The sequence below is a fragment of the Ursus arctos genome, unplaced genomic scaffold (assembly GCF_023065955.2).
Source record: "Ursus arctos isolate Adak ecotype North America unplaced genomic scaffold, UrsArc2.0 scaffold_2, whole genome shotgun sequence".
Lineage (NCBI taxonomy): Eukaryota > Metazoa > Chordata > Mammalia > Carnivora > Ursidae > Ursus > Ursus arctos.
In genome coordinates, this window is record NW_026622874.1 from 16,522,838 (window position 1) to 16,546,372 (window position 23,535).

The 23,535-nt window shown below is 34.4% G+C and overlaps 1 protein-coding gene across 6 annotated transcripts in view; it reads right to left on the bottom strand.

The window, feature by feature from the left end:
- Nucleotides 1-23,535, bottom strand: part of COP1 (COP1 E3 ubiquitin ligase) — a 241,666-nt gene that overhangs the window by 21,631 nt on the left and 196,500 nt on the right. The window contains exon 18 of one of the 6 annotated variants that reach the window (XM_048224856.2): nt 16,525-17,209. The exons of 4 other annotated variants lie outside the window; for them this stretch is intronic. In XM_048224856.2, coding sequence (XP_048080813.1) covers nt 17,195-17,209 — 15 coding nt within the window. In that variant the 3' untranslated portion in view covers nt 16,525-17,194. Of the gene's footprint in view, nt 1-16,524; nt 17,210-23,535 lie in introns of those variants that run through there. One more of the 6 variants, XM_044387896.3, reaches the window with a different exon arrangement.

Sequence of the window (23,535 nt, forward strand, 5' to 3'; positions counted from 1 at the left end):
ATAAAGTAGGCTCCCTAGGTTAAGTACACTTAAATTTTATCTTAACTCTTGCCTAGAAAACTTAGTAGATCGGCAGCTATTGGTGGTGGTATTTTTTTGCTCTCAAAGTAAAAGCAAGGAATGTAACAGGGGCAACACTAAATGAAGTACAATTAGAGAAAAGTACCCTTGAATGGCAGCTGGTAAAATGCATTCTACAAGTGCATCAGTAACTGTTAAAAACCAGGAACCAGGACAGAGGAACAAAAAAGTACGGACTGAGCTGAGAAAGGATGAGAGGATTTAAGTAAGTGGGAGAGGAAGGACAGGCAATACAGAAATTTTTAAATGTAATGACTTGGAAGAAGATACAGCCAAAAGAAAATAAGGATGTTAATATGTCAAAAGTTGAACACAAAAATCAAAGGAATGGCATTTCATTAATAAATTTCTTTCATTGTATAGAATAAATTCTTGAGCTCAATAGCTGATTTAAACAGACCTCACAGTGGGGCGTCTGGGTAACTCGGTCAGTCAAGCATCAGACTCTTGATTTTGGCTCAGGTCATGCATGATCTTGGTGTTGAAAGATAGAGCTCTGTGTAGGGCTCTGCGCTAAGCACAGAGTCTGCTTGAGTCTCTCCTTCTCCCTCTCTGCTCCCCCCATTCACATGCACATGTGCTCTCTCTCTCTCTCTCTCAAATAGATAGATAGATAGATAGATAGATAGATAGATAGATAGATAGACAGACAAAATCTTTTAACAGACCTCACTTCTTTTTGTGGCCATTTAGAGTCTTTGAAAATTTAGTTAGATGAAATCTGTTAATTCAGCAAATACTTATAAAGCAAATATAAAAAGAAAAAAAAGCTCAACAACGGATACTTTATAGTACTTTATTACTTATGAATCCATGAGCAGTGTGTTAAAAATGAAGACTCTGGAGCTTCCAGGTTGGTGAACACATCCAAGTGATAGGAAGATGGCTTGCCCAGAGAGGCGTGAAAGCTCTATGCTCTGCCGCTGCCACCACCACCAGCACCACCAGCACCAGCAGCAGCAGCAGGACTTTTCCCTGTGCATCTTTTCCATTTGGCTTTCCCTGAGTTGTATTCCTTTATAATAAATTAGTAAACGTTTGGTCAAATTTGGCTGATTAAACATCAGGACATGCTACCTTTTGGGTGACAGATCTTTGACTCCAGCTTTAAGATCCTGATTTACTACAAGCACTACAAGAATGTTCTAGCTTTTATTTGTGCTGTTGAGGAGATCAGAAAGAATCACAGCCTATTAACCAATGTCGTCCCTGGAGTTGGTCTTTACAACACCTTCCAAAGTAAACAATTTCCACGGGGACTTAGAGAGACTCCTAATGCGGCTCTTGGAAGGGTCTGAGATAATATCATCTAATTACTCCTGTGAAATGAAGAACAGGTCTGTGGTGGCCACTGCTGGAAACACTTGTTTTCCCCCATCCCCAATGGATACATTATTGGATCTCTACAAATTTCCACAGGTGGGATCAAGACCAGATATGTTGGGGATGGGATCTTTGTTTCTCCCATGTAATTTTAGACTATTTAATAAAAAGAAAGAAGAGAATTGTGCATTCCATAAAGAAACACCATCACCACCACAGAGGTTCCTGGGTCTCACCTTCTTTGAAACTTTAACTTAATAAATCTGAGGTTTAGAAACTTGCATTTTTAATACAAATCCCAGGAAATTAATAATTCTGAAGTAGATCACCAGTAAGACCGTATTTTGAAAAAACACTAGTATAGACACTGGAAACGGTCTATAAATGTTGAATTCAGAGAAAGGAAAAGTCTACATTTTTCTGCTGTTGGTCAAGGGGTTGGTGAGAGGGAAGTGGAAAGATTTACTTGTTAATTTAAAAACACAAAATTACTGAGTGCCTATTTTCCTGATCCCATGCAGGGCCAAGACAAGACCAAGATGAACAGAACAAGAGTTTTTAACCTAATGAGGCTTTTGAGTTCAGTGAAAATGATTATACATATGTAAAGCTTATTTTAATACTTTTACATAATCTGTAAGTTTATTTAGTTAAAAATGATATTATATTCAGTATTGGAATTTGAAATACAAAAGTGCCTCACAAAAATTTAGTAGAAAATTTAACCTCACAAATGGAAATCTATGAGAATTTAAAATAAATACAATAAAATGAGAAACTGAGAACTAGGTTATTACCTATACTAGTGTGGTTTACATGTACTAGGAAGTAAACGTCCTATTCTCTTTTCTTTCATGCTCCCATTTTGGTATTTTAAACTAGCATAACAAAGGAAAATACACCACATCAGCACAACTTCACAGAATGCAGTTTGAACTCTTCACCTCTATTTTTAACTGATACTATATGCCCGGAAAGGATTCAAGTAAGACTGACGTAAAGAGTGAGTTAACACAATGAAAATTCAGATGCTTTTACTGCATGTGGAGTTATAAGTTCTTAAACATTACACATTTTTAAATATTTACTGTTTATGAGGTGATGGGAAGAAGTAGGAGCTATTCTTATGGGACAACTTTGTAAGACTTGGGAGTTACAGAAAAATATAATGGACTTCCTTGTGAAGCAAGAATTCCTGGTCACCAGAAGTATTTGAGAAGTTTGAAGGATACCCCATTAGAAATGTGATATAATTCATTTCTACACTGGGCAAAATGTAAGGAATCTAATGGTAGTCATCTATCCAATGAACACTCTACTACTTCTGTGGCTACAAAACTCAGCACTGTACTTACAGGACTTCCTGTCTAAAGACATTACAATATGTAACACACAGAAGTACAGAAAAGGGTATCTGGGCACAGTGAGCAGCAAGGTCAAAGGCACAAGGGTAAATAAACAAACAAATAAATTACCATGTGGTATTTAAGGGTCTTCAATCAGTTCAGTGTTGCTGGAGTGTACAATGTGCCTATGCACGTGGTAGGTGATCATGCTAAAGAAGCAGGTGTTAAATGGAGGGTGCTAAATGTCACACAAAGAAGCTTAGATTTATTCTGTAACCATTAGGACGTGAGGGAGCATTCTGAACAGCACAGGTAAATTAGCCTGCGACTACTAGGTGATGGCCGGGGATGATGAAGGCCTGAACTAGTAGGGGTAAGTGGCAGAGTAGCAGGGGACAAACCGAGGCTGGATTCAAGAGTGAAAGGAAAATGAGATCAGATTTGTGCTTAGACACATACCAAACTTGTTTTTACATCTCTTAAGATTCCATTCTTTAATGGTCAAAACTTTGTACTTGAATAGATTCAATTTTAAATTTAGAGAATACCTAAGAATAGGGGCACCTGGGTGGCTCAGTTGGTTAAGCGTCTGCCTTCGGCTCAGGTCATGATCTCAGGGTCCTGGGATCGAATCCTGCATCGGGTTCCCTGCTCAGTGGGGAGTCTGCTTGTCCCTCTCTCTCTGTCCCTCCCCCTGCTTGTGCTCTCACTCTCTCTCAAATAAATAAATAAATAAAATCTTAAAAAAAGAATACCAAAGAATAGGATTGTATTTAATAAAATAAAAAAAAATTAATCCAATATTTTCCATGTTGTAATAAATCATAGCAATAGTCTATATAGTCTGAATTTCTATAGAAATCCCCTTGGTTCATAAGTAGAATACCAAATTGGCATAAATGTGTCTTCACAACTGTCAGTTACATATAAAAAGTCTGGCAAACTTTAAAAAAATTTCCTTATTTGAGATTCAATAATTAAAAATCCTAATGGATTAAGATGTTACATTATAACTTCTAGATACTATAAATATTTTCCTCACACTTTAAAAATTCTTGTCCCTGGCTAAGTAGGTCTTGAGACTTTCATTAGCAAACAAATTTCAAATAGATGATTTCGTTGCTACTACAAACTAAATGATTACATGTGGTATGGCAGGGAAGGGGTGGGTTACAGATGAACATACATTATAAACCATATTTTGCAAAAGATAATTATCCCTAAAATGTAAGAAATAAAAAACCTAGGGGCACCTGGGTGGCTCAGTCATTAAGCGTCTACCTTCGGCTCAGGGTGTGATCCCAGAGTCCTGGGATCGAGCCCCACATCAGGCTCCTCTGCTGGGAGCCTGCTTCTTCCTCTCCCACTCCCCTTGCCTGTCTTCCCTCTCTCACTGGCTGTCTCTCTGTCAAATAAATAAATAAATAGATCTTAAAAAAAAAGAAGGAATAAAAAAACATATTACTATTAATAGAGTTCTGAAATATGCTGACAATACACAAATTAAGTAGCAGGAAGTAAGTCTAAGATAATTTAAAGTCATGGTTAAAAACTCCTTCTATCTGCAGAAGCAATACAAGTACTAAAAACCAGAGAGTTCAGCTTAGACATGGAGAAAACTGGAAAGAGCAAAGCCCCTATGATAAGAAAAAAAGCTGAACAACTCCTAATTAATGACATTTCTTGAACCTGTTAAAGAACTGTGTCACAGGCAGAACAATCTAAAAACCAGAAGAAACTGGTACCTGCAGGAGAGAGAATGCCAGAGTATTTCTGCTTACCTGAAACAGAAATAGCGGGATAAGCCAGTAGGAATTTTAAGTTAATGTTTAATAAAATGCTACAAGGTGGCTAGCATGGAAGTGTGAGGTCCCTGCAACTACAAACACTGGGGGTGGGAGAGTAGCATGCTCTTCCAAACTTTTCCTCCATGATCCCCACCAGGGAAGAATGGAGAGAATCTTCAGAAAACTTCTCATGTGCTACTGGCTGGAGGAAGGGAACAGCAACCATTTCCTAAAACCATGCAGATGCAGACCTACTATGTCCTCTAAAGAACAAAAGGATTGGTCTGTAGAGGAAAGGGCTGGGGGTGGGGGGTGGAGGGGCTTACAGTCTGAGGGCACTAGTAGAAACTGACTGCAGTTGAGGGAGAAGAACAGGAAAAAAATGTTTTACTCCTGGGGGAAGGGCAGGGACATATGCTAGGTCCAGCATTTCATTTGGAAGATGGGCAGAAATGATTGTTAAGTCCACACCCCCAAGACTTAGGTTCACAGGACCAGACTTGGAATGAGGATTAATCAAAACTTCAAAGAACATCCCTCCTCTCATAATAACCCCACTACATAAACAAGGAATATAGCAAGGATTGCTACAAGGGATAGATTTGTTCTGGGAAGCAGTGCAAAGGACAGACCGAAAAATCAGCAGAGAACACACTGAGAAAAATCCTCTGGCAAAGCAGCCAAGACTCTAAACACAAAGTATTACTAGAATATGGTCCAATGAGGGTAATCATAGCAAGAACAAACTTCAAAACAACCTAAATCATGACTACATTAACAGAACCCCCACAATGAAAGTGTGGCTGAATGAAAAGCATGCTCATACATAGCATAAAAAATATTTTCTTCGAGTATCTACTATCCCATACAACATGTATGGCTTTTAACCAAAAATTATAAGGCATTCAGGGAAAAACAATCCGAGGAGACAATCATTAAACTAGATTCAGGTATGTCACAGATGTTGGGACTCTCTGTAAATCAAACCAGATCAATACTTACATTAAAAGTAAATAATTTAAACACCCAATCAAAAAGTAGAGATTGTAAGACTGAATAACAAAAGAACATTCAACTATATGCCATCTACACCTTACATTCAGACATAAATAGACTGAAACTGAAACGTACTAAGATGATCTACCAAAGAAGCTGTAACCAAAAGAAAGCTAGAATGGCTGTATTAATATCAGACAAAATAGACCTTATGACCCAAAATATGACAATAGACAAAAAGGAAAATTTCATAATGATAAGAGTCAATACACATCACAGAGCTATAATAATTATATATGAAACACAATACAAAATTATATAAATCAAAACCCGACAGAATTGAAAGGAGGAATAGAAAACTGAAGAATTTATACCTGGAGATTTCAAAATTCCCACTCTCTATAACTGATAGAACAACTAGACAGAAAATTAGCAAGATTATACAAAAATTGCAAAACACTATCAACTAAGTTGACCTAATTAATTAACATTTATAGAACAGTCTACCTAACAAAAACAGAATAAAGATTCTTGTCAAATGCACACGGAACATATTTGAAACCACGAAACTAATTTTAAACCCCCAAAAGTAGAAGCCATATATTCCTCAGACCACAACAAAATTAAACTAGAAACCAAATTTGAATATTAAACAATACATTCCAAATAACTCAAAGGCCAAACAGAAAATATCAAGGAAAATTTTAAAATATTGTTACCTGGATGAAAATTAAATATTAAAGGAGCAGTTTAAGTATTAAGTACATGTTCCTTTTGGATGTACTTTTGCAGAAGTGGGGGCAACAGGTGGTAAATAGACAGGGGAAGGCATTAAAAAAAAAGTTATTACATACCCTTTGTTCATTAACATTTTATTTCAAATGCTAGGCTAATGACCATTAAAACTTCCTTCTGTACAGCTGCTGACGTTGATTTTTCTCTGGAAGTCACAACAAGGCTAGAGTGAATAGCAATTACCTATTACTCTTTTTACGAACGTGTTGATGTTCCAGAATATTTCAAAAACACTTTCAAAGAGAGAAAGAACGGAAGAGGAAATAAAGTTATATGGTAAGACATTATGTGCTTTGGCAATGGTGAACACTACTCCTTTTAATGAATGGATTTGTATGGTTTTTGAAAAGATTATGAACGTGTACATGTATGTATAATCATGCACGTCTGGAGGAAAAAATAAATCAGTTCTACTTCCCTAAAAATGTGAGTTTAAATTTATATTGGTGAGTCAGTTATTTTACAAAGTATGACTGTTGCTCAAGATAAAACTTCAACACAAAATATAAAATATATTTTGAACAGCGATAAAGTGGGAAAAAAGAACTAGCAGGGCAAATTAATAACCTCTTACTTCGAGGACCTCAAATTCAAATTGTAATCAATTTACTCAATTAAATTTGCCACCCACAATATTTAAAAAGAAAGCAAACACAAAACCTTTGCCTAGAATTCCTTGTCAGGTGGAATAATCTATTCAAGACATATCTTTGATGGGAAAAATCTAGAGGTCTCAGGTCAGAAATGAGATATACTTACACAAATGAGAAAAATTCATCTTATTATTATCTGAGATACTACATTTGAATCATGTTAGAATATATGAGGAAGAAAACACTAGATACCAAAAGAATATATGCTGGTCCTTAACTTATAATCTACATAATAAACATGTCTTCCAAATTTTAAAAGGGTAAAGATTTTTTAAATTTTTATATATAGCCTACACTATGAGGTAAAAACACCCAATTAACAAACAGTAAAATGAAATTATGTTTTCCTACTGTTTTGGAAACTGAACCTTGCACACTAAAAAAATGACAAAAAGAATCTTATTGAAAATTAACATGTGTAACTACTCATGCAGAATGTATAATTACTCTATTTTCTTAACACCTGACTCACTAAGTTTCCCAAGTAAGAGTCTTCTGTTTTCAAGATTAATACATCAAAATGCCCAGGTGATAATGCAGAACAGTTAGTAAGATAATTATTTACAATAAATTTTTCATTTATAAAAACAGAAATATAGAAAATTATAATTAAACTTATAAGAAAATTTGTAATTAAATAGATAACATCTTTATTGTTATTTTTTACCCATGTAACATGAAAATTCTATTTCACATTCCTTTTTTATATTCCCTATAAATACTTTCAGGACCTACCACCAGGCATACTGATTATCAACAAACTGAGAAAGAGTAAACACATTATGGATGCAGTCTTTTTATTTCAAATTAGGAATACTTCACTCTAAACAATTCTTCCTATAAAGTTCATGTTAAAAGTAAAACATGAAAAAGTAAAACATGTTTTACATTTATTCAAAGTTATATAAATAACTCTTGGCATACCCCATAAAACATACCTTTAATAAGCTGGCTGAGATACATAAGCCCAATTGAAACTTCTTTTAATAAACAGATTTAATATATTCTTAGATGGGAAAAAGGTTTTTATACACTTATTGACCTGTTCCTCCTCTTTACTTGTGAGATTATGTGCAGATTATTAGCAATTTTTATGGAGTTATTTTTTCTTTCTTATGTGTTTTTTGTTAAAATAGAAAATGAGATTTAAAAAAATTTAACTGAAGTATAGTTAACATACAGTGTTATATTAGTTTCAAATGTACAATATGATTCAATAATTCTGTACATTATCTAGTGCTCATCACAATATACATATTCTTAATCCCCTTTATCTATTTCACCTATCCCCCTACGCACTTCACCTCTGACAACTACCAGTTTGTTCTCTGTATTTAAGAGTCTGTTTTTCTGTTTCTCTTTTGATCTTTGATTGTTTTGTTTCTTAAATTCCACGGGTGGAATCATAGTATTTGTCTTTCTGACTTATTCCACTTAGCATTATACCCTCTAGGTCCATCCATGTTGCTGCAAAAGGTGAGACTTCATCCTTTTTGATGGCCGAGTAATATTTCATCATGTGTATATATTATATCTTTTTTACTCATTCATCTATTGATGGATACTTGGGTTGCTTCCATATCCTGGCTATTACAAATAATGCCACAGTAAAAACACAGGAATGTACGTAACTTTCTGAATTAGCGTTTTTGTTTTCTTTGGGTAAACAGTAGTGGAATTACTGGATTGTACAGTAATTCTATTTTCAATTTTTTGAGAAACCTCCATACTGTTTTCCACAGTGGCTGCACCAATTGACATTCCCACTAACAGTGCACAAAGGTTCCTTTCCTCCACAAACACTTGTTATTTCTTGTCTTTTTGGTTCTAGCCATTCTGACAGGTGAAAAGTGATATCTCATTGTGGTTTTGATTTGCATTTCCATAATGATGAGTGATGCTGAGCATTTCTTCATGTGTCTATTGACCATCTGTATGTTTTCTTTGGAAAAATGTCTATTCAGGTCCTTCGTCTATTTTAAAATCAGATTATTTATTTTCGGGGTGTTGAATTGTAGAAGTTCTTTATATATTTTGGCTATTAACCCCTTATGAGATATATCATTGGCAAATACCTTCTCCCATTCAGTAGGTTGCCTTGTCATTTTATTGATGGTTTCCTTCTCTGTGCAAAAACTTTTTAGTTTGATGCAGTCCCAATAGTTTATGTTGGCTTTTGTTTCCCTTGCCATAGAAAAATGTTTCTACGGCTGATGTCAAAGAAATTATTCCCTATGCCTTCTTCTAGGAGTTTTTTGGTTTCAGGTCTCACATGTAGGTCTTTAATCCATTTTAAGTTTATTTTTGTGTATGGTATAAGAAAGTGGTCAGTTTCATTCTTTTGCATGCAGCTGTCCAAATGCCATTTGTTGAAGAGCCCATCTTTTTCTCACTGTATACTTTTGCCTCCTTCGTCATAGATTAATTGGCCATATAATCGTGGGTTTATTTCTTGGCCCTCTATTCTGTTTCATTGATCTATGTGTCTATTTTTGTGCCAGTGCCACACTGTTTTGATTACTATATTTTTATATTTTATCTTGAAATCTGGGATTGTGATACCTCCAGCTTTGTTCTTGCTTCTCAAGACAGCTTTGGCTATTCAGGGTCTTTTGTGGTTCCATACAAATTTTAGCATTATTTGTTCTAGTTCTGTGACATTTTTTTCCAAACATGTATTAACAAATTAATGTAGAATTCTTCATACAATTAGTCTGTTCTTCATATGACAGATGTACTTTGGGTGAGTGTCACATGATGTCGGTTAAAATGCTTATTCACAGTCAAAAATCTCATTTGAGCTTTACGACAGCCCTGTGAGGCAGTAAATCTGGTGCCGCTTCCTTTCTTAAAAGATTAGAAAGCAAACAGAGGCAAAGTGATTTGGTTAAGGTTTCTCACTCTCTTAAAATAATAGACAATGTGACGCTAGACTGGAAGAAGTAGAGGAAAAGTGAAGGGATTAAAATAAAGAGCTTCTGTACACTAATTCTGTGATTTTTTCTTTTACATCTGCCAGGCTAGGATGCCTGGGTGGCTCAGTCGTTAAGTGTCTGCCTTCGGCTCAGGTCATGATCCCAGGGTCCTGGGACTGAGTCCCACATCCAGCTCCCTGCTCAGCGGGGAGTCTGCTTCTCCCTCTGCCCCTCCCCCCACTCATGCTCCCTCTCTCTTTCTCTCTCTCCTTTCTTCCCTCTCACAAAAATAAATAAATAAAAAATCTTTAAATCTGTCAAGTTATATAAGAATTAATGTAAAACTGAAAGAGCAGAAAATTAACATTTATAATTTTTAGTAACTGGTATTGCTAGTACAATTTAATTCATAGTCCTATCAAGTCAACCTGCCAGAATACAGTTTATAGCACTAATTTTTAATCATTAATATTTTGATCCCCTTTAGGAATCTATTAAAAGTAATAAACTCTCTAGTAAAATAACCACATGGACATGACAAACTTTTTCATATGCTTTTAGTGGGTCAAAGAACATCTAAAAAACCTTGAGGGGTAGGTTCCATGAATTCCAAATTAAGAACTTTGTAGTAGACAAATCAAAGAGCCCCAAAGAACCATTACGAGTAAACTATGGTAATTACTAATCTAACTAAGACACATATTTGATTTAACAAGGAGCTTTAAAAAAAGGATTCAATCCTGGAAAGCTAGTTAATCACATCAACTAAGTACTCGTCTGAAGTGTTAGAACTACCATCCATTGTATTTCTGTATTTTAACGTAAACAGAGCTAACTAATGCAAACATGCAAGACTATAGCTACATAGTTAGAAATATGAGGATGCTACTGACCGATGCTTTCATTTTACACACAGATTAATTAGCACAATCAAAACTTCAGAGCAATGTCAGAAAGGGGAAAAAAGCATTGGTCTGTTATTTTTCCCATCTCATAATAATCCCTTAAAATATTAAGTAATGAGAACAGAAGCTTTTATTAGAGGAACATACGAGCAGATGTTATTAAGATGCAATATAAATTCAAATACAATAACTTTCTATTAACCTGTGACAATAAGAGTCTGTCTGAACACTTACTGACAATGTTAAGTTGCCAAAATTAATGCAAAACATAATGTAGTAATTACATTATCAGAAACATCACATTAAGAGTGAATTAGTAAAGAATATGGGAACAAAGAGGAGCCTGGGTAGCTCGGTCAGTTAGTTGTCCAGCTCTTGTTTTCAGCTTGGGTCGTGATCTCACGGGATCGAACCGTGGGTGGGGCCCTGCACTCAATGGAAAGTCTGCCTGGGATTCTCTCCCTGTGCCCCTCCCCATGCCTGTGTGTGTGTGCTCTCTCTTTCTAAAATGAATAAATCTTTTTAAAAAAATGAATAAGTGAACAAAAGAAGTTCAAATTTTAGGGAGATCTTCAAAAATGAATTATTTCTTTTCTTGCCACTGTTATATGTAAAATATTCATATTTTAGAAGTACAGTCCTTAAGGGATGCCTGGGTGGCTCAGTCGGTTAAGCATCCAACTCTTGGTTTCAGCTCAGGTCATGATCTCAGGGTTGTGAGATCAAGCCCTATGCTGGGTTCCATGCTGGATGCGGAGTCTGCTCAGAGATTTCTCTTTCTCTCCTATCCCTCTGTCCCTCCCCCCCACTCTCTCCCTCTTTCTCTCATAAATAAATAAATAAATAAATAAATAAATAAATAAAATCTTTTTTAAGAAGTGTAGTCCTTGAAAGGTGTTACAATTTGCTCAATAAGGATTTCTAAAATAGCTTTAGAAAATTCTTAAGAAAATTCCATTTTTCTTAGAAAACTGCCTTTACAAAACTTGTTTCCCCATGTTTTCAACATCAATGAAGTTTCTCTTCTGAGAGAAGTTATGCCTAACTGGCAAAAGGGCTCTTTCCTTACAGCTAATACACATCCTAGAATTGGAGGCAGTTATTCTATTTGTAAGTGAGTTCAGAAGCTGAATCAAGAGAGAAATAATGCAAACCAGGGAGTTTCTCAGACAACGTTTTCATGAGTTTGTTATATGGGATAAAACAAGGTTCGGTTTATTAGTGGACCTACATGTAAACAATAGGGTCTTACTATAAGCATACAAGTTGGTTTTACATATGGCCACTGGGCAACGGAAATCTGATACACAACCCCTTCAAATTAAAGAGGGAAATGAAACTCAGATGTTAGGTGACTTACCTAAATAAAAAAAGCTAAGTAACTGCTATAAGCCTAGAGTCTTCATCCCTCTAATAAAACAGTAGATACTGTAAATCTAACTTCAAATCTATTTCCCAAATTCTTGGACCAAAGTAAAACCCTATACTCAGTGCCTTTGTATTCTTGCCTAGCACATCTTTTGGTTGTTGATGTTAATTAAACTAAAACCACAAATCAAAAGTTGAAGTCAATCACTTTTCTTGAAGTCCTTTATATAGTTGCACAGATAAGGCTCAAGGTTCTTAACATAGTCCAGAATGATCCTTAAATGAAAAAACTCACTCTACTTAACCTACCACTTCCCATTTCATCTTCCACTAGTCCTGTTACATCCTAGCAGGATCCAAACATACAGGGCTCTTTCATATTCTTAAGCTTTTGCACATGCTGTTCCTTCTACCTAGAAATATATCTGGAATAGATGTGCAGAACTTACACAGAATACTGAGCAAGACAGGAGGACAGGATAAATGCTCAAATATTAATTTTCCAACTTTTACACATTAATTTGTTACTAGTAGTAACTACCATTTACTGAAAACTACCATGCGTAAGTGTTTCATATGCATAATGTCATTTGCTTCCTAACAACACTTTCAGGTATTAAATATTCGTATTAACCCACTTCAAAAATGAGGAAGTGGACTCAGAAAGGATAAGGAATTTTCCAAAGGTGTCATAGCTAGCAACAGAACCAACATTTATATCTAGAAATCAGATTTCCAAGAGTGTGCTACATGAAAATATACACACCTCATCTCCCTCTTCTCACCTCACTGCTTCTTCCTTCACCTCCCATCCCTGACAATCAGTGCTGGCATGGTAAAGAGAAACTGAAGTGTAAACACTGGTTGTTTTTGGAAATCACAACAGTAATAGATATGAAAAGCTAAAAAATAGGGGCGCCTGGGTGGCGCAGTTGTTAAGCGTCTGCCTTCGGCTCAGGGCGTGATCCCAGCGTTCTGGGATCGGGCCCCACATCAGGCTCCTCCTCTAGGAGCCTGCTTCTTCCTCTCCTACTCCCCCTGCTTGTGTTCCCTCTCTTGCTGGCTGTCTCTGTCAAATAAATAAATAAAATCTTAAAAAAAAAAAAAAAAGCTAAAAAATAATCTGAACCCTTTGATCCACTTTTTCTCCCACTTACAGGATTTTGTATTATATTATTACAAGACAAAGGGGAAAAACAATAGGCCCCAAAACATTGCAAACTTAGAACTATGAAAAACTTAGAGGTAGCCTAAATGTTTCATAACAGTAAGGAGGGCACGTATTGCATGGTGCACTGGGTGTTATACACAACTAATGAATCATCGAGCCTTACATCGGAAACCGGGGATGTACTGTATGGTGACTAACATAATATAATAAAAAATCATTAAAAAAAAATAATAAATGTTTCATAACAGACAAATTCATAATAAATATAAATGCCTTCCACTAATACTATGATGTAAGGAGAGGAAAAGGAAATGCTTAGCTGTAGTTAGCATAAAAAGCTAAACACAAAACATACCGATAATGTAAAACTATTTAAGAAATGCAGGCTGAAGACTGCAAGGACAGACACCAGAACATTAACTGTGGTTTTGTTTAGATGCTACTATTATTATAGGGCAAATTTTCCCTATTCTCTGTTTTCTAAAAGTTCTTTATTAGTGTAGAAAAATAGAACATTCTAAAGCAGAGATGATGAAGGGATTAAAAAAAAAGTCATTGGTCTCCTGAATAAGATGTAACTGGATTTAGAGGGTCCAAATGCTGAAGATAAGTTTCTGTTTGGTCAGGCATTACTTTATACATTACAACAGGCTGAGAAGAAAGCTTGTGGTTATTTTGACTTGTTTTGAGTCTTTTGATATATAACTTGCATATTTTGGCAAGCATAAGAGAAAATTGTGTAATAATTCAAATGCAAATGTTCATGCAAAGAACCAAAATCTCACGCTTACTTTAAAAAGTAATTGCCACTTATCTATCCCAAAGTAAGAAGCATGGCAACTAAACTGGGTGAGAGAATCTCTTCCTAAGGGTTTATTCACATCTATTCAGAGCCAAGAGTTTCACTCTTAATAACTCAGGTTGATGCAAATCCTTACACCTAAAAGACACAAGATACACACAAGCTTAAAAGTAACTTATGTTTTTGATTAATCTCAGTCAACAGAAAAAATTCACGTTCAAACAATTTACTAAGACTACCAAAAAACAAAACCCTTTCACTCCACTGGTTATATCAAATGCAGGAGTTTAAAGTTAATATGAGATTTAAACAAAACTAACAAAAAAAACCAAAAGCCAAAAACTAAAAAAACAAACAAACAAACAAAAAAACCCAAGTTATTACCCTTGAGAAGTTATTTTTTTCCTCCATATCCCTAAAACGATGACTTGAAAAGCAGAAAATAAAAAGGAAAAGGAAAAATTAAGTAAAAGCAATGCCCCTAATGTATAGAAAACAATCTCAACTCTGGTCAAAATTAAGTGGTTTTCTTCATTCTAGTTTTTCATTATAGAAAGACTGAAACCTATTTTTAAACATGGTGAGGACTCTGAAGGACAGTGTAAAATCTACAGGGTAACCAGGCTTTCCCTTACCAATAAAGACCAGCAAGATCCCTATAAGGGATCCTAGAATTTGTTTTGCCATAGATAATTCATTCGTTCAATCAGTAAAGGAACACACAATTGTCAGATCTTAAAAATCCAGAGAAATGTAAAAAGCTTAGACTTACAAAGTCTTAAACCTTTACAAAACAGAAAACTTTGAGGAAATGAAAATATTCCTCATAAACACAGACTCCTATTGAATTTCGAAGTGGGAAGGCTAACTTATTAATTGGGAGAGGCATAAACCCTCCTTTTAAATATAAATACCCACAGTAAATCTCTACAACAATTATCCATTCTTATTAGCTGACGTTTTGGATTTATCAGAACCACTATAGTCTTTCATTAGTACAAACATTAAGGATTATCATGTGAATTACAGATCTGGTTGGTTAGTGAAAAACAGTAAGGGCACATGAGTGTGATTTGTGAAACCTAAATTATTCTTGGCTGCTAAAAATAAGAATTATATATATTGAGCTACATATTTCAAAAGTATTTAGATAGTCTGGCATGAAATAAAATATTTCACTTCTTATTTATCAGGTGATAACACTATATGGGTATCCATAAGAGATATAATAATTCTTTGCAATTTTTTTAAAATAAAAAGATAAACTCTTGGATCTCCTAAAATAAACCCAATTTTGGAATGTCGTGAGAAATTAAAAGACAAACAAACAAAAAGAAACCACAAAGAAAATACTAAAAGCAAAGACAACTACTACTGTTTTGCTCTCCCAACTTCTGGAAAACAACACACAAAGATACACGTGGTGTGTCACAAAGCCACAGCTCCGGATACTTAGAATTTAAAACAGTAAATTAACAAAAAGGAACTGAATCTTGAAGTCAGATTTACTTTCTATCTATCCCTAAACTTCCTACTTCCAACAAAGTCAAAGACCTTGAAGACAAACATAATCAATATCAACTATTTAATTCTCAACAATGTGTAAACATTTTGGTCATTTAAACCAAATCATTCGGATTTATTTTCTGCCTTTATCTTTACCTTTCGGTTGGCTATCACAGTTCAAATAAAGAATCTATATTTTCATCCAAATTAATCTTCTTATCTAGAGTAAAAAAAGACTAATAAAAACAGGCCCCAAATTAAATAGCTTCTTTACAGCAATTATAATAGATTGACTTTTCCTTAACCTTTAATCAAAGTATTTCTGTGTTCAGCAGTAATAACTTTTCCACCATTCTAGAAATACCAATGCCAATTTTTGTAGCTTTATTTGGAAAAATGCTGCATAAAATGGGTTTTAAGAAATGACAGAGTAAGAGATCTGAAAGGCTATAAGGATCACATCAATAGGGAGATGTCATGAGAATAAGGGGGATTAATGTGAGACTAGTGAAGTAAAATATAAACACCTATTTCTATTCCCCAGATAGGATGCAAATTTGAATTAGCAGGAAACACTTTTCTCTTAAATAGTTGCTGTCATTGGTTAATTCTGATTTAAATAATTGCTAACTATATTTTTATTCAATTAGAAAATAATCATGATTTTTCATACATATACTTCAGCATACAAAACCAACTCTGTAGTATTTATTAAAAACTTTTAAGTCAAGGAAATGATATTCAATATTCACTCTCTGGCCTTCTGCTACTTCTAATAGAAATTTGGTAGGAACTATCAAAAGATAAACATTTAGAAACCAAAGTTAAATTTCTTCCTAGCTCAAAACATTTTGGAAAATTTTAAGTGTGGTGGGGTAATAATGAAAAAATTATTTATAGGTTAATGGCATAATTCAGAATGCACTCTCAAATTAATATATTTTTTTCCCTCACACAAGGTAAAATAAAAAATAAAAACAAAAACCAAGTAGCTTAAAGATTTCTGTCAATTCTGTGCTTCAAAATTGGTGTACTTCAGAAGGACAAATACTATATCAAAAAAATATTTAATAAGAAAAATTATGAGAACCATTCTAATGTAGGTCAAATTCTATTACAGTACATACAAAAACGACAATAATGATATATTTAAAATACTGAGTGGCAGACCCACTAAATCTTATTTTGTTGATTTCATTATAATATTCACCATAAAATATCTAAGGCAACAAACGTTTTCACAGAGGCTGTCCATACAGTAGTGGATATTAAGGTCAAGGAATATTTACAATTAATGTAATTAACTTAGAGAAGAAATAAATTACAGCTTTGCTTCAGTTTTCCACCACCTTCTTGTCTCCTCTCTTTTCTATTTCCCCACCCCACTCTAGTCTGGACGCTAAGGGAAGAGTGGGGCACTCAGGAGATGGGAGCCATAGTCTTCCTGGAAGTCAGGGTCCATGCTCAGAATCTTCTTTCCTTCCACGCCCAAGACAAGAGTTCATTCAGATTGGCCCTCTTCCAGTCAGGAAAATTTTCTAAAGTGTTATAAACCATCCAGCTAGAGGAAAGAAGAAAGGAAAGGAAAGATAAAAGGAAAAAGAGAAACAGAAATGAAGAAAGGAAAGAAGAAAGAAAAAGAAGCTCCTATGTTGTCTTCTCAGTGTTCACTGAAGAATTCAGGATCAGAAACAGCTTAGAAGTGTGGAAGTTAATATAAAGGTTTTTTTTTTTAATTAAAGAAAAGAAAAAAGACCACATCTTATTATTTTTATTTATGTCTCTTCCCAAGGGGGTAAGGGAGTAGCAAAATCTAACAGACATTAGATATTCATAATTACAATCATTACCTCATTAGCAGATGCTGGAGAACCATTTAGGCTCTTGGTTACCATGTCTAACAAATCCCTTTCCAGTGGTAACATAAATCATCTGTTTCCAAACTTGATTATTCATATAATTTTCCAAGGAGGCCTGGGGGACTTTTTAATACAAGTCTCCACCCTCCAACCTTCCTCCCCCTAAATAGGCCTTCAGGGATCTAACAATAGATGTTTTGTAACGTACATTTGTTTTTGAAAGATGATTCTGATAATCAGTCACGTTTGAGAATCACTGGTATAAATAAATTTTACTATAGATGCATGTTGCACTTTAATGAAAGCAGACTGGCTTTTTCCATGTGCTTTAGCTTCCCCAGTTGTGTACAATCTGCTGCTTTATACACAGTGTTTACTAAGTCAGAGAGGAATGCCTATCTCTTAGATAAAAACATATAAATCGGAAAAAGAGATATGTGAAGTCTTTTTGAAAGAAGACTAAATTGTAAAATAAAAGCAATGCTGAAAGGAAAGGAAGAAAAGGCTACAAATCTAACAAAAATATTAAGCTAATAATAAATACCAACTTCCCTATACTGTATACACTTTAAAATTCTCATTGCTTTTGAAAATAAGCAAAAGCCTGGAGGTTATCCCAAGGGGCAAGCTGGTAATTATAAAATAATCATATAGGTACCCATGAATGCTGATATCAGAAAAAACTAGTTTTCTTAAATGGATATAATCTTGATATTACCACTGAGTTTCAAGTAGAGTCTATTAGATGTTAGAAGTATCTCCCACCTCTACTCCAGCATTTCTTTAGTTTCAAAATTAGTATTTAATTAATTATGGAACAAACAAGATAAAGGACAAGCCTAAAAGACTGTATCATTCATTACAAATATTGTATACTAATTACACATTAGGTGCAAACAATCTGCTTTGTGCTAAGGATAATTTAAAAACGAATGACACTAATAGCAAACATTTATGTAGTTCTTACTATATGCCAAAAACTATTCTAAACTGTTCATGTACCTTAACTTACTTTAACCTTATAATAACCCTAAGAGGTAAATTACTATTGTCATCAGCATTTTATAGATGAGGAGGGGGCACCTGGCTGGCTCAGTTGGTAGAGCATGCAACTCTTAATCTCAGGGACATAAATTCAAGCCCCATATTGGGCATGGAGCCTACTTAATAAAATTTTTTTTTAAAATATAGATGAGGAAACTGAGCCACAGTACAGTGAGGAACTTGTACAAGGTCACAGAGCTACTATGTGTAAAACCTGATTGAATCTAGGTGACGTGGTTCCATAGTCTGTGCTCTTCTTCAATCAGTAGGATGCCTTTTTTCAAGGAGTTTGCAGGTTAGCAGGGGATAAGAGACATGAACACAAATAATAGTATAAGGCAGTATATTAATTCATTCAGCAAATATTTTTAATGGATAGGAATCAAGAGAGATTTAGGCAAAGAAAAGAAGATCTTAAGAATATAAGGTTTTAGTTAAAAACAAAAAAGTGTTTCATTGTATAAAGTTAGAAATTTATTAATTCATTAGAAATAGGAATATAAAAATGTATTTTATTATATTACTGAAAAAGATGTTCTTGCTTCATATGGTTATAACTTTGTATAGCATGGGTGATGATATAGTTGACGGATTCCCAAGCCAAGTTTTGCTGGACTTGGTTTCCAGGGAGGGAAATTAAGAAAATCCTGTCCTGACATCCTTCATTCTAGAATTACAGAAACTTTCAAAGTGATTCCTGGTGGTTCAAACCACAAGAGAAAATAACCACCCTTAATAACTAATGCTTTTTCTGAGACTACACATTTTTTATCATTTTTGAAGAGCTAAGGAAGTGTTGAGTGTCCTTTATAAGTACTGCCTTTTCCCATTAGACATCCATTTAGAATTGGTGACCCAAGATTACATAAGTAGGTATGATGTGATTCAGAACTGATAAAAAATGATGTGGGTATCCTACAGTCTCAGCAGAAGTTACAATGGATTCAGGATCTGCTTCCAACAAAAACTGGTGTCTCTTTAAATAGATATGATCACTTAAGAACAGAAACAGTCATCTGCATTCTTGAGTCAATTTATATTTCATTCGATCAGTTTGAAGCAAGGGTCATGTCAACAGAAGGATCCATAGCTAGAGAACATACATATTCTCTTCTACCTGACTCTAGTCTCTGAATAAAGCAGTGATGACAAAAAAGATATAACAGAAATCAAGAATAACCAGTAGTGTCCCAAATCTACCTTAGCTTTATAGCATTACTTTCAAGGAGGATGCGGGGTGTGGGAAACAGTGGAATAGATTTGAATTACGAACACTAAATTGCCAAATACTGTGATTATAAAACAATATCTCGATTGCATGGTATTTCCCTTTCAAGCAAAAATTTCTTTAAAAAAAAAAACAAATAATTCTCAGTACGTAAGTATACAATTTGCAAAAAATCAAAAGTTAATGTTTTAGAAAATTGCTTAAGGAAACAATTAATAAAAAATGATTACATATTTACTAACAAAATACTTTCAACTTGGCAGAGGTACTGACATTACATCCCATGTTTGATGCACATGGTGAAACTGAACCCCCTGGACTTTGTTTCTTGGTGCAAGAGCAAAGGTAAATAAACTTTTCCGGAAGGCAAACTAATTTTAATCAAAAGTCTTAAAAGTATTCATTTTCTTTAAGTGGATAAATCTTAAAGGTTCTCTTCTAAAGAATTAGAAATTTAAAGATTGCAAAAATATTCAAGAAGAAGTATTCAAAGTAGTGAAGTTATATAATAGTAAAAAGTAAATATTAACATCCTCAACAAAACAATGGTATGCCAGTTATGGTAAATTTTTAGAACAGAATAATATGAAGCCACTAAAAATACTCTCTTCAAGAGTTAATGATAAAGGCAAAAGGTAAAGAATATATGGGAAAAAATAAAAGAATACATGACAATATGTAAAATACTCAATTTTATTTAAAAAAACAGTATTCATGAAGGGACAATAACATGAAGATTAATTAGATTAAAATTTTACTACTGGTTATTTCTGGAAAAAGTGATGACATTTTTTTCCTACTTTTTATTTTTATAAATTCTCTAAATTATACATGTATTCATTTCTAATTCCTTCTCTGAGTAATGAACTAAGGTCATTTAGTAAAAAAGCCTAAGAGATAATGTTCCAAGATGATGACATTACACTCCATCAAAGTGTTTGCCAAGGATATTCACACTGACCCCCCACGCCCTCTTAAAATTGCAAAAATTTTTCTCTGAATCAACTATAAATTAGTTAAGGATAATTATTTAGTTAATGAATTATCCTGACCATATCATTACTGCCTTTTAGGTATACCTAAAAGGATTTGAGGATTTAGGGATGTAATAGAAAGGAACGGAGGGAGGGAGGAAGAAAACAAAACTTATGTTAGTCCATATTAATACCTTCCAAAAATTGTGAATAAATAGTATATTTTAGAAAGAAAGGTTGAAACTAGAACTGACACAGACTGCTGATTACTTACAGGCTTTATTAATCCAGATAATGGCTGCTTCCGAGAAGTATCAGCAAATTTTACTACATCCGGACACAAGAGGCCAAATAAATTATGTGGTATTTTTCAAAGAAGTACAGTCGGAAAATGAATTGAAATGGCAGCCTACTAAGCCCACCATTCTCTATATTCAAAAGTATAGAGTTGACTGCTATTTATGGAAATAGAGCAAACCACATTTACTTCAAAGATTGTATAATCATTCAAATGGAATGTATTTGGATGTGCATATGGATACAATACATTCAAATACACAGTGTTAGAATTTATAGCTGCTTCTTCAAGTAAGCAGATAGTAAAGTTCCTTTATTACAGCAATTTAAACATATGATCAAATTCTCCTCATTTATATTTAAAAAATTACCTTGAGGAAATTAAATTTAAAATCCTAAACAAAGGCATAATGATCTGTTATTCCTAGTAGTTATTTCCCACAAATCCATATTTTTTAAAAATCATGAAAATTAATATTGAAATAGGCAATGTAAATAATAAGATTAAGTCTTGGGAAGAAAAACCCTAAAAAATTTGGCAATAATTGAACATCTTTGTATCAATAACTCTAAACTACTAAGGTTTCTTTAGTTAAAATGTCTTCGAGTGAATTAAAATAATAAACTAAAAACAAAATATAAAATAAACAATTCTGTATTCTTCATGCATGTAATCACTACCATTTCTATTCTAGAAAAGGCCTAAGTTGCGATTAAAATTCTTCTAAAAAGCAAAAAGAATTTTCACTAGAGTTCAAATGAAACATCTTAAAATTCCTTTGAAAATTAAATATGGTTGAAGAGATTTTGGCATTTTAGTGGTAGAAATGCTAGAGCCATTACCAGTGCAAGACAAAGCTAAGGAACAAAGGGCAGAAGGATCTGTCAGCAACCCCAAAAGTGACTGAATAAAGGTGCTTCTAGACACAGGGAAAATATAGGAAGGAAGAAAAACAGACAAAGGAAAAAGTATGGTCTCTCAGATTAAAAGAAACAACATTAGGGGCGCCTGGGTGGCTCAGCCAGTTAAGCATCTGCCTTCGGTTCAGGTCATGATCCCGGGGTCCTGGGCTCGAGCATGGGATCATGGGATGGAGCCCCTCAAGCCCCTCCTTGGGATTCCTGCTCAGCAGGGAGTCTGCTTCTTCCTCTCCCTCTACACCCTCCACCCCCTCATGCTCTCTCTCTCACTCTAATGAATAAATAAAATCTTTAAAAAAAGAAACATTAAAAAAATTCCATCTTTAAATGAGAGTAATTAAAAGTAAAAATTGTAATCCTAAAGCAAAACAGACCATATAGCAAACATGAAGATGGGAGAGCATGCTGTTAACTTCGATAGCACCATGAAATAAAGGAGATGAAATAAATACTACAATAAAGTTGACCAACATCTTAAAAAGGGCAGTGTAAAACATTCTTTCCAGTTTCTATGAAGGTCAGTAGAAATAAAAAGAATGGGAATTATATATCATCTTGGCTGATGGTTCAAAATAGGACTTGAAATTACCGGTTCATTTTCACCTAGAAGTGGCCAAAAAGAAAATATATATATATATACACACACATAGGTTATAGGAAAAAACAAAGCTAAACAGAAATTTAATCTGCTGGAAACTATCTTAAATGTGTTTTTTTTGTTTTAATGTTTTTTTATTATATTATGTTAGTCACCATACAGTACATCCCTGGTTTCTGATGTAAAGTTCGATGATTCATTAGTTTCGTATAACACCTAGTGCACCATGCAATACGTGCCCTCCTTACTACCCATCACCAGTCTATCCCATTCCCCCACCCCCCTCCCCTCTGAAGCCTTCAGTTTGTTTCTCATAGTCCACAGTCTCTCATGCTTCATTCCCCCTTCTGATTACCCCCCTTTCTTTATCCCTTTCTTCCCCTACCGATCTTCCTAGTTCTTATGTTCCGTAGATGAGAGAAATCATATGATAATTGTCTTTCTCTGCTTGACTTATTTCACTTAGCATTACCTTCTCCAGTGCCGTCCATTGAGATACCATATTTGTTTTTGTGGCCTTTCCCTCTACTCATTTTTAATTTCTCATTCCCTCCCTATGACTAAATCACTGCCATAAATAACAAAAACATATACAATTTTTATACTATCATTATTTGAAGAATTTTAGGTCATTTTAGTTCATTACAGTTAATTGATATACCACTTATATTTGTCCAAAACCTAAAAAGACTTTCAAAGTTAAACTATTTTATAAGTGCCTTAAATTGATCTCTTTCAGAAAAAAATCAGTAAAGACATGATCTGAACAGTCTCATCAACCATCTAACACCTAACTGACCAACAACTACAGAAGAATGAACTAAAGAATTTTTATGGTGGGGGCGCCTGGGTGGCACAGCGGTTAAGCGTCTGCCTTCGACTCAGGGCGTGATCCCGGCGTTCTGGGATCGAGCCCCACATCAGGCTCCTCTGCTATGAGCCTGCTTCTTCCTCTCCCACTACCCC